The sequence below is a fragment of the Papio anubis genome, chromosome 13 (assembly GCF_008728515.1).
Source record: "Papio anubis isolate 15944 chromosome 13, Panubis1.0, whole genome shotgun sequence".
Lineage (NCBI taxonomy): Eukaryota > Metazoa > Chordata > Mammalia > Primates > Cercopithecidae > Papio > Papio anubis.
This window is the reverse complement of record NC_044988.1, coordinates 45052745-45065912: the sequence shown is the minus strand read 5'-3', so window position 1 is coordinate 45065912 and position 13168 is coordinate 45052745. Positions and strand designations below refer to the sequence as shown.

Sequence of the window (13168 nt, the reverse complement as noted above, 5' to 3'; positions counted from 1 at the left end):
CTTAAATAACCATTCCTCAAAATAAAACATACACACACCTTAAAAGTAATGAAAACAAGCTACTGTTACTTACTTCATCTTTACAAGGGCCTTATAATGGCTGCAATAACAACAGCCACCCTGCACTGCCTGCTTTATCTAGGCTAGGCACTGTACTACACTTTACATCTATCGCTGCATTCAATCCTACTGCAAACCTCGGGGATCAGTAGCATTACTTTTTTTTTTTTTTAAGCTAAGGAAATTGAGGCCGGGGGGCAGCTTAGCAGATCTCAGAAACAAGTTGAACTGAATTTTTTCTCCATAGAAAAGCATCAGTCATGTGTTCTTCCGGGTTCAGAGAACATAGGTAATCCACTCATCCTCTTCACTCAGTAATAATGCTCACTGGTCTCTTTTCATTCAGGATTATACCTACAATAAAGTTCGCCCCCATGGAAGGAGACAGAAAACTTCAGCTGCTACTTCTACAAATGACAGCTGAGTAAGTTGGGCAAACGGTTCATATACTACCACACCCTGCTGAGTTATCCTCTCTTCATAATCAAAGGTTGAGAACCCTGAACAGTCAACTTCATCAGTACAGAGTCAGACTACAAAGTTAAACAACTACTGAATTCCCAAGTAAGCAGCCACACTTAGCATAAATGCACATATTTTTATACTGCAAAAAAAAAAGGTGAAATTAGAGTTTCACACTATTAGGCTATAATTAGTCTATAATACAGCATAAACTATGATCTATATCATACATAGATGCATAATTTTTTATAAATGGAAGAAAAATTCCATTATAGATACCTAAGTGTTTTACTCTTACCATCTAACATATGTGTCTACATTTTTTAGTATCAGATTTATTAGTTCAGCTTAGCAGTCAAATACTATTAGACTTAAATCCAGGCTCTTGACTCTGCCTTTTCCTTGTTGTTGATCTGAGGAGTTACCTGTTGTGTTTGTTGTGGCGGTGGTGGTTGTTTTAAGTGTAAAATGGACATAGTGCCATCTATTTGACAGGCTCATTGTGAGAATTAAATAAGATGATATATTCAAAGAGCTAAGCATGGTACCTGGTATACAGTTAAGTGTTCGCTGAAATTGTAGGTACTATTATTATCACTAATGTCTCCTAATTTTCCAACTATGATGTATACTATACTACTAAACTACGATATATATTACAGTATGTCAATGGAACTTATCCAGGTGGGAATGTATGTAACTATTTTTATTAGAACCTAGAAAAGACAGTAGTTTAAACTATGGGTCTCTACATTTCCTTCTTGCTGCTCCCAGATATAATAACCCCCAAAAAGGGCATTTTTGGGAATCAGTCTCTTTCCAAACCACCAAGATCTAGTTTTGAGGAAGTCTTTATTTGTAAATTATGACAAATACTAAGCCTTGTGAGATTCTGAATTGAAATAGCCAAGTAAAGGACAATTTTACAACCACTAGAAAAATCTCAAATCAGATTGTATTCATAGTTATGATGAATTCATAAATACTGATAATCAAATTTAAAATACACATTTTAAATCTCATCTTAAATAACAGTACAGCATTCTATCCATAACAGAAAATAAAAATATTTTATGCTTAGTTTTATAATTATATATATTTTAGATATATTGGGCAATCTAATGAAAGAAGCAATGAGTATTTTTTTTCCTTGTAGAGCATTAATTTGGTACTAATAACAAATTAAATTAGGATATGGAGCATATAAAAAATTAACATTGCTCCACACAAACTGACATTAATTTTCTATAAAATTAAAATTCCACAGGGTCATAAACTAAAGAATGAAAAAGATTATTTTAAATCTCAACATGTGAAAGGCACACTAAGTTTTAAGAGACATTTCTCCTTTTAAATACACTAAAAAATAGAGTGCTATTGGACAAGGACAGTCTCTTTTGAAATATCATGCTTCCTATAATTTACATAACGTTGATAGTTTTCCTTTTTAATGAAGGTTTTGGGCATTAACAGGACACACTGAATTTCATTTTGTCAGATTAAGAAAAACAACCTGAAGGAAAAAATTGATCACAATAACATTAATACAATAGTGACATAAAATAGAACGATACCTACAGCATCTGAAAATGAATGTTTCTAAAAATAAATTGATTACTGTACTTTAAAGTTATTTGAGGTCTTATGATTTGGTATTTTAAGTTTTATAGATGAAATGACCCAGTTTGCACATCTTACAATGTTCATTAAAACTAAATATTAAACGGTAAAATACTCTTCAATAAAAAATACAGGTAAGTTTAAGTCTTGCTGAAATTAAATTACTTCATAAGAAATGTTGGATATATTTTGGAATTAATATTGAGAAATTTCAGGTATCTCTCTTGATGTTTACATCTAAAGTGATTTATTATTTTTTTTTCTCTAAAGTTACTTATTTTCAAACAATAAGAGCAACAAATTGAGACTTGCTTAAAGAGATAACAGCCTAGTGTCTTATTGTCCTCTGCTGATAGGGAAGTATTTTCTTTTAATACTGTACTTTGCCATAAAACACATTTTTCCTTGGTAAAAACACTTTTCTGGATTATTTTAATAGGCTAGTTCTAGGCTTTAAAGAAAAAAACAATATTTTGTAAAGTATATTGTTACATGATAGAAGAAAATGAAGAAACATTTATTTGCATCTCCTTTAAATTATTCACAATACTTTGAGGCTTTCTTTCTCTCCAGTTAGTGCAATTTATTTTTCCATATGTCTCAGTAGCAAACAATGTTATTTAGACTCTAACCTGGCATGCTACCACCTCTGGCCCGCCCTTGAGCCCCTCCATTGCAAAGGTCTCCAGGTGCAGTTTGGGTAGCTGCAGGGTGAAGTCATTCCTGCTTGCCGCAGACCATGACAGCGAGATCTGATCTCTGACCTAAAGGGAAAAAAACAGCATCAATGGTAATTCCCCTTCAGACACATTAACTGGGATGAACTGGGTCCCCTTGAGCCCACTGAGTGGACTTGCATTGATCGCTGGACCTGAAATCCATGAATAAATTTAGGACTAATTGATTTTTCGTTGCAAATAAATCTCTAATTCAGAGTGCTGGGGGAGAATGTTAAGAAGAAAAAGCATCCTCCTGCTTGAAATGAGGGAGGGGAAGAAGAGTCACTGGAGCTCTTCTGATCAAGAGGTTTTGAATTATTTTTTCACAGTTCCACCCTAAAAAGAAAAAAGGAAGAAAAGAAAAAACATTCACAAAATCAAAAACAACAGCAATCTCCTAATCATTATCACCTGCTTAGTAACATGTGGTGTTTAACTGACATGAACTGACAAATATTGGACAAGATAGTTATTAGGTACTAGTCTTTGAAAAGAAAACTTCAATAACATGTACTCTAGAATTAAAACAAATATACTCAACACAAAAGGAGACTTAAAAATATACAAGAGGTTTGTTTGCCCTTTTCACTCTTCTAGAATTGCAGGATTTTATTAAACTTGAGTCTTAATGATTAAATACATATAAACCAACACAGTCACACAATTTCTAAACAATACAACAGATAAAATCAGTAGTATTTGTACTCTATTTTAAGTATTCGGAAAGGCAACAATACAAACACATCACCGATATGGGAAAAACACCAATTCTCCAGTCAGTGTGGAATCACATGCAGTTGATATCACACTGCCACCTTCTGGACAAATGAGAAAATATTCCTTATATAATATAAATGGAAACATTCAAAAACAGATACTTTGGTTTTTAATTTCCAAACTTAGTAAAAGCCTTAAGAATTCCATAGTTTAGTTTGCATTTAAGATCAGTAAGCTCTTGTTTTAATCATATAGTTTAATAATAGGAGTTTTCAATACACAGACATATTTTCTAACTTTCCTTATGCTTGGAATAGGTTTAAAATTTTTATCTATTTGCTACCATATATTTAATAAATATTATACAATTAGCTCAATGCCACATAACAAAAAGTTTTTTATCAGGTAGCAAAGGTCAAAACTAGGGTTAACTAAAAATTGCATTAATTGCCCAAATAAACATATTTCTATCTCTAGTTTTATCCAAGCAACTTCAAATATAACTTGGCAAAACTATAAGATAGAACATTTCTCCTTCATTTTTCTAGTCTACTCGGGCAGCTTGTAAAACTGTTTGAATTATTTTTATTATATTAATTAGTTCCTTAAGATATATACACATTTCACAAAACTATCAAACTCTGAGTTAAAGAAACTCTGCGTTTCTTTAAGCCAGCAAACATACACAAACATATAATGGCATTTTTAACTGTTCATGCTAATCTGTGGGCATAAAAATCCTTATAGGTCCCAAGCTGATCTGAAGACTTTCTGTCAATAAGAGAATGTCAAAGTGTATGCTGTAAAACACACTATGATATAATTTTTATAATGACGTTGAGTACCACATGCATGCTGGAATCTCAATTCAGAATGCATATTTATCTGCAACAAACACTCTCCAGAGTCTTCAATCAGGATAAGAATGCTGTTAAACTTACTTAGCATAACAAAATAAATCATATTTTACAAATACATTTGTTTTAGGTTTTATATTTTACATGTATGAATACCTTCTCTTGCTTTTTTTGTCACCAATGTATACTCGGATAAAAGAAAACATTAATGTGGATTAAGGTTCTGAGAATTTATCAACATCAAACCACTAGTGTTTTGCCTTCTACCCTTCTGAACCACAGTCAATAGATCTAAATATTTTACTGCACCCTGGCCAATTCATTGTTTGATGTTTAAAAACTCACCCAGAATCAAAGAAAATTTATTAAATTCGAGCCCCCAAATGAGATACTATTAGCTTTGAAAGTCAAGTTTAACTGCGATATTGATGATTCTCTTTTTTCTGTGACAAAATTCACTAGGGAAATCCTGGATGTCAAAGTACAAAAGCAGATTGCTAATACGGGCAAAAAGAGGGGAAAAAAAACCATAAGCAATGTAAGTATAATCCACAACACAGCTCAAGCACTGGAGGTCCTTTAACCTGATTAGCATCAGGCACCATACTTCATCCATGAAGCTTGACACACAGTGAACAGTAAGCCACATTTTATATTCTCTAAATAAACTTTATGAGCAATGTTAAGCTGTGGTATCTTGGATCTAAAACTGATTTATTGTCATTTCAATATTTTTGGTATAATATTACTTAATTTGCCAAATTAAATAATGCTTTATAGTAAATAAAAAAACTTGCAAAATGCAGCTATTTTTGCTACACCTAATGATGAACATAATCATTTGAATAATATGCAAGCTTTAATACTTTCATTTAATTACAAATTATCTGTTGAATCAACTTGACAATGCTATCAAGAGTGAGAGACCCGTGATATACAATAGACGCAATATCACAAATACTTCTACTAAAATTTTAAGAGTTTTTTCCACTTTTAAATTAAACCAGAACTTTGAGAGTATCTAAAATGTTCTCAAATATTTCTAGGAAAAGTTTTTAGAAAAGTGTTGTAAAAGAATTATCTATAAATTATTTTATTTTAATGAGTAAAGGGAGTGAAAGCATCATGTTGAAAGAATACAAAACAATGACACTAAGACAAGCAAAAATACAATCATGCAACAAATGAAAAGAAAAGAAAGATGAAAAGGAACAGGAGAAATAAAGGGTAGAAGGGAGAGACTTTAGAAAGAATGCAGAAGGAAAGTCTGAATTTCAAGGTGTGAACAGGGAGATTCAACACAGAATAGTAAGAAAGGACTTTCACCTCGTTGCGTTAAGTTTGTTCATGAAAAGAAATAGAACAGGCAGGCTGAGAACAAAGTAACTAACATATTAAAAGAGAGATAATTTGGAATTTCTTTAGGAAATACAGCTTATTGGATACAAAATTATTATTTTCAAGAACGAGGATCTAAAGCAAATTAGTTACTGTCAAAAAAGTTTTGAAGTAATATTAGAATGGTAAATTTTCTTTTTCTAAAAGGAAAAGTTTATCTTTTAAAGTACCAAGCTTAGTGTGAATTAGGAATAAAACAACCAGCAGTTACCTGCCTGTAGATTAAATTATAATTTCAGAAGTCAATCCTTAATTATGTTTATAATACATTATTCATCCTATAATTAAGATTCTATGCCTTTTTATTCTCATTTATTTATCAATATGACTAATACATGTACACAATGTTTTTCTTGTTCAAAATGCCTAACAGCTCATTTTTAACATATAATTTTTTCACAGACTTTCCCAGTATAAATCTCAATTATCAGATGTTACACATTCCATAACGTTCTTTAAAATCATGCAATATCATATTTTAGAATAATTTTTAAAACCTATATTACTCCTACTCTAAAATTTTGATTTTTAGAAAGAACAGTTTACTTTCTCCCTTTCTTATTACATACTTCCAGAAAGGAGATACTTCTAATAGACATATCATTAAAAAAAAAACAGGAGAAGAAAAATAAATAAAACTTTCTAAAAAGTCAAAACGGTGCCAAGAAATATATTTATTTCAAGATAAATATATAATCCAGTTCTAGATTTAAGTGATCCACAAGATCCATACTGTACTATTCCTATTTCTCTGATTAGTCTTTACTCACAAGTAAACAATCTGTTTTCTAACTTTTATGCTCCTACCAAAACAAACAAACAAAAAAGCTATTTCTGCTAGATATCAACTATGAAATTAAATTAGTCATTTCTAGAAAAATTGCTCAACTCCCTCCATCTTTTATCATGCACAGCTATAAATCCGTCTGGACTCTATGTTCCAATTAAAAAAAAAAAAACACTCATGAAATGATTTACTAGCTGTATTTTTACCAATCGGATACCAAGCCAGAAGACCTCAAGGTATACATAAAAACTGAGGTTGAGTTAAAAACACATGTAAGAAGATGTATACATTCTCTGAATTCTGAATGCCTGGGAAAGGCAACTGATACCAGGGCTTCATGACATACTTTTAATCTGCTTCAATTTTATTTGCTCCTATCTATTATGGCCTCCAATGCTTCAAAATAAACCTTTTTACCAGATATACTCCAATATGAAAACAGACCTCTACAATATTTCTTATAATCTCCATTTTCATCATCCTGTGTTCACGTTGTACTTTGCCTCCATTTTCTTGTTGTCCTTTGTCCTACTCCATCCCTTGTACTTCCTTCCATTCCCACTGATTCCTTACTGCTTCCCCTTCTTCCTTTTATTTTTCATTCTATGTTCTAGAACAGCCTACACACTATTTTTCAACCTATGCACCAAAGAGCAGTGTACAGTCAGCACACTACAGCCTGGGAACCAAATCCAGCTCACTGTCTGTTATTATAAATAAAGTTTTATTAGAGCTATACACATTCATCTACCTATTGTCCATGGCTGCTTTCCTGTTAACAATGACAGAGTTGAGTAGTTGAGACAAAAACCATATGGTTCACCAAGCCTAAGATATTTACTATCTGATCTTTACAGAAAAAGTTGGTCATCCCCTGCTCTGGAGATATAGAAGAAAGATAATTTTTTTATTATCTGTAAAGTTTTTTTTTAATGACTACTTCTCACCAGAGAATCTACAAACAATTTCTAGTGAGTCAAGTTTATATCGCCAAAACAGAGTGCCATCTCAAGACACTTTCTGGTTCCTTTCTTCAGTGTTTCCAGAAATCAGTGTACCGTCTCCTGATACCGCAGCTAACTTTCCTGGTCACAACTACTGACCACTTATTCTAATACCTAATTAACAGAAATTCTGGTTAAACAAGTGGAAGAGGCATACTGGAGAGTCTTTTGCAAATACAAAGAAAAGGGAACTAGCCAGAGTTAACCATATACTCTGTAATATACAGTAGCAAAAAAAAAAAAAAAAGAAAAGAAAATACCCACTATGCTTTCAGAGGCTCTTAGTAAGTACGATCAGATAAGAACACCATTCTAAACTCATGAATTCTACAATGTAAAAGAAAGAGAAAATAATTTTTAAAAAAAAACATAATTAGACAGTTCAAGACTCTGATATGTACACAGTGATAGGAGGAAGGATCAAAGTGTGTCAGTGCAATGAAAATGATATTCAGGGATAGGATGGTTATCCCTAAATGGATACTTTCCCTCTTCTTTAACCTTTTCTTTAACTATTTAATTAATCAAATGGATAGACAGATAACAATACTACTTCTATTAGTAATAATACAAATAGTACCTCCAAAAGTACTTCATAATTTTCAAAGTTCAATTGGCCCTCCATATCTGTGGGTTCCATATCCATGAATTCAACCATGAATTGAAAGTATATATTTTAAGCTGCATCTGTCCTGAATATGTACAAACTTTTTTTCCTTTTCATTACTCCCCAAACAATACAGTATAATTTAGAAAGCACTTACATTGTATTAGGTACTATAAATAAATCTAGAAGTGATTTAAAGTGTATGGAAGGATGTGCACAGATTATATGCAAATACTACACCATTTTATATCAGGAACTTAAATATCATGGATTTTGGTATCCACAGAAGGTTTGGAAACCAATCCCCCAAAGAAACCAAGGGACAACCGTACTCTCCACGCTACATTACTTGATTCTGCTATCCACCTTGTGAAATAGTTATTGCCATCTCTAATATGAAGATACTAAGTCTAGTGCTCTTAGTGCCAAATAGTAATGCATTTTAATATCTATATATGAACAATTAATAGTTGAAGAAATTACTTAAGATGTTGGTACTTCCATTTCCCTATTTTTTTTTTCTTTATATCTATTGTTTGGCAATCTTAGCAACAATGTTTGTTTCACAAAAATGGTTTTGTGATAATGAATGTTAAACATCTTTATTTTCCTCAATAGTTTCCTTGCACCTGTGGGCATTCTCATTCATTCATTCATATCCTCTCTCTCTCTCTCTCTCTCTCTCTCTCTCTGACACACACACACACACACACACACGCACACGTACACACGGGCACACAATTATTACACTAAGAAACAAGTTACCTGTGTAGCAATCATCCTTATACAATGATCACAATGTCATAATGGAGGATCCCCAAACCACAATGTCCCAGGATATAAGCCACAGTTCCCGCTGTGCTCCACACCTACTGGAAAGAGACCCTGACACTCTCTCAGCAGAAGCAGGCATTCCATTGGCACTGCAGCAAGCATAGAAACTCATAATTTGAAAAGTGGGAGGTAAGCAACTAGCCCTCTTTTGCTGGCAGGTTATTTAACTTAACCTACAACTCTGGAGCAAAGCCAGAACTCTCCCATGACTGCCAGCTGCTGTCACCAGAAAAGAGGGCAAAATCCACCACTACAACCACACCACACATTATAGTTACATCCCAATTACAGAAATTAAAAAAAAAAAAAAAAAAACTGATCTCTTGAATCAAATTATCAATCTGGCTGCATCCCAATTAAAGATCTAAAAAACTGACTATTCAAATCAAATTATCAAGCTGGAAAATAGGGTGATTTAATCATGGACATCTTATAAAGTCACTAGATAACATGATAAATCTGTGGCATAGGCTATATACTACAGAGTGCACCTCACAGAGTGCTTTGACCTTGAGCTATTTAAACAAACAAACAAACAAACCATACGTGAGAATAGAATTGATAACACTCATCCACACAGATACATTTTCATTCCTAAGATAAATTATTTTAAAGGATAAAGATAGATACAAGCTGAAATTATTTAGATGTGTTTAAGCTAAAAACTGCTAACCACATGTACATGATATTCTGTAGTGTCTTATCTTTAGTTTGTCAAGGTTTCAAAATCCCTCTTGAGCTGGAGTATCATTTTTAGCTTGGCTAGGTCAGAATGACACTGAACAATATGAATAATGACACACAAGACAGCTATATGGACAGAGTTGTCATCAGCAAGCCAGCTGTGTTAACACCTGTGTGTCCTGCACAGCTGATCTTCAGGAACCAAGATCAAGAAACTGAGAATAGAGTTCAAAGATCATAAGTAACATTTAGAGAGTCATTGACAAGCTACTAAAAATTGGGTTTTTTAGAGGCAGAGGATCATGTTTCAACTTTTAAAACACTGTCAGTTTCATAAATTAAAAATTATTCTTTGTACTCCTTATAAATGCACTGAAAACTAAAAATCAAAAATAACTATATATTATTATTTACTCTGATTTATCATTGTTAATGTAAAATTATAAAATTATATTTAAAGATTTGGTTATACAGTGTCTTCATCTATCATATCCTGTTTGACACTATTCCATTCCACAATCCACTCTAAGAATAGAAGTATCATCTTTCTATCTCATAGGAATCAAACTAGTCATTACATTACCTGCAAATTCCTTGTTAGCACATCTCTTTCCAAGAGATATTCTGATAATTGAATTTAGGCTTTGTTCTCTAGGTCTTGACTAGGCAAAGTAAAATACAGATGCTATTTTTAGTAATCAAATAAACAAAGCGGTGACAATAACAGCAAAACTTCCATTAGAATCTAGAGATGGCTTTAGTTATATTTAGAGACTATATGGTGGTAAAGTTTGACTCATTCCACAAACATTCATTAAGTGCCTACTGGGTACCAGGCACAGTGATAGATGCTGAGAATATAAAAATTAAGGAGACAGAATTCCATCCCTCAAGGACTTCAAACTCTAGTAGCATAATTAATCTCTTGAAATGCATTTTCTAGCTTCCCATTTATCTATAATGTCTTGTTTCTCCTGTCAATTGCTATCCTGCCTTCTTTCTTTGCCAGAGTATTATGTTAATCAATCTCAAACCTTTATCTTTAGCCCTGACTTTTCCCTTGAGGTTCAGACTCACACATCCTGCTGATTATTCCACATTACCTTAAATTCAGTATTTCCAAAACAAAACTCATCATTGTCTCCCTTCTCCCTACTTAATAAAAATAAGCAAAAAGGCTGCTTTCTATATACCCAGATCCTTTAATGGCACCCTTGCCCCATCAGGGGAATCATCCTCCCCTGCCTTTCTCATCATCATATGCCACTTTGCTGAATAAGTTTCACATCCTTTCTTCTGCCACCACCTACCATCACTCTTCTGGTTCAACCCTTCTCAGCCCCCATCTAGCCTAACGCTATAGCTTCTTAATAGAACTGTCTATTCAGACTTGTGGCTCTTAAAACCACTTTCACTACTCACTATATCCAGTTTGCAAAATATGCTCTCTAGAGCTCAAATTTTATAAGAAAATCCAACCACATCAACCCCTAGCTTAAACCCTAGTATGCTCCCTGCTCCTTCCATTATATGATCCAAGGTTCTTAGCATGGCAAAAAAGTCCTTCCACGACCTAGCTACTATCTGCCTCATTGAGCTTCATCTCTTTCACTCTTTTTGCATTTAATAATGAACTGAGAATATTTAGTCATTCATGCTTCCATGAACTTGTTGCTCATGCCACTCTCTTTGCTAGCATACTTTTCCCATCTTTCTCACATTTTGAGGCCCCACCCAGGCATTAGTTTTCTTCTTCTAAGAGAACTCCAGTCAATCCCTGAGTCTTCTAAGTATGCCACATATGAGAATAACTATCTATATAGAATGGTGATACACACACACACACACACACACACACACACAGAGTTGAACTTTGAACAACATGTGGGTTAGGGATGCCAACCCCCACAGAGTTGAAAATGTATGTGTAACTTCTAAGTCCCCCAAAACTTAACTACAAATAGTCTACTATTGGAAGCCTTAACTGATAACATAAACAGTTGATTAACACATATTTTGTGTTATGTGTATTATATACTGTATTCTTACAATAAAGCTAGAAAAAGGAACCGTTATTAAGAAAATCCTAAGGAAGAGAAAATGTATTTACTATTCATTAAGTGGAAGTGGATCATCAAAAAGTCTTCATCCTCATAATCTTAATGTTGAATAGACTGAGGAGGAGAAGGAAGAGGAGGGGTTGGCCTTGCTGTCTCATGGATGGCAGAGTTGGAAGAAGATCCACGTACAAGTGGACCTGCACAATTCAAAGCCATGGGTTCAAGGGTCAACTTTATCTACATACACACACACACACACAAAATATGACAAATATACATACATATATATGTGGTATATATGTATGTATGTATATTTGTTTCCCCAGAGGCTATTACATTTTCTGGAACATTATATGCACTAAAAATGTATTTGTAGAATTTAATTATTATAAATGTTGTGTTTCATGATGGATTCTAGGTTTTAAGTAACTTTTCTGAAGAAACAAATCCAAAAAGATGTCAGCAAAAACTCCTGTGACTTCCTAAATATTGCTCCAGTGTCATTTCAGTCCAATAAATTTAAAGGATTTATAGATGCAAGGTCTTATGGAGTTTTTACAATTTCTGGATTGTCATTTCCTGTTCTATCTTTTAGATGATTTATGAAAAAAGCACCTAACACTTCTCAATGAATATTCTTTGGTACTTTTAAAGCCTGTATGTTATAGCCGTACATAGGGACCATTTTAGTTAATCTTTCCAAACTTATAGGACTCATGCTATCTCAAAAGCCTCAAGAACGCAACCATTCTATTCAACAACAAACATGACTACACAAATATTATTAGCTTCTTCTTCACATTTCAATTTTATCTAAGTTTCCTTAGTTTTACTCTCAGCTGCAGTAAACTGAGATATCTCTCTATTAGGCACTTGGTTAGTATCTAATAAATACATATTTTTATCGTATCTAATCCTAAACAATCCAGACATTATCCTTCCCATCTAGGCATTATCCTATCCTGAAATTATTTTAATATAATTGTTCTACTTTCCCTTTACCCCACACAATAGAAATATTTTTAATATAATTGTTCTACTTTCCCTTTACCCCACACAATAGAAATATTTAGCCACATTTGGAGAGGCTCTAATTAAAAGAAATAATATTTCCTGTATTATCAGTAAAATTGAAAGCCTACTGGTAGAGCTATTAAAAAACAAAAGTATATGCTTTTAGAGATTGATGTTGGCAAAAATGATGGACTAAGGAACTCCAAAAGCTAGTCCTTCCATAAAAGTAGCAAATAAACTGACAAAAAATGTCAGAATTAGCTTTTTTCAGAACTCAAGAAGCTAACTGAAAGTTTACAGTAACCAGTTAAAAGCTTAACCAAGAAAAAAATCTGAATCTCAGTA

At 33.0% G+C, this 13168-nt stretch overlaps 1 protein-coding gene across 6 annotated transcripts in view; it reads right to left on the bottom strand.

Moving 5' to 3' along the window:
• CCDC171 (coiled-coil domain containing 171) overlaps positions 1-13168 on the bottom strand; it is a 501053-nt gene that overhangs the window by 100757 nt on the left and 387128 nt on the right. For all 6 annotated transcript variants that reach the window (XM_031654260.1, XM_031654264.1, XM_031654261.1 and 3 more), the window contains one exon: positions 2775-2906. In XM_031654260.1, the coding sequence (XP_031510120.1) occupies positions 2775-2906 (132 nt within the window). The remainder of the gene's footprint in view (positions 1-2774; positions 2907-13168) is intronic.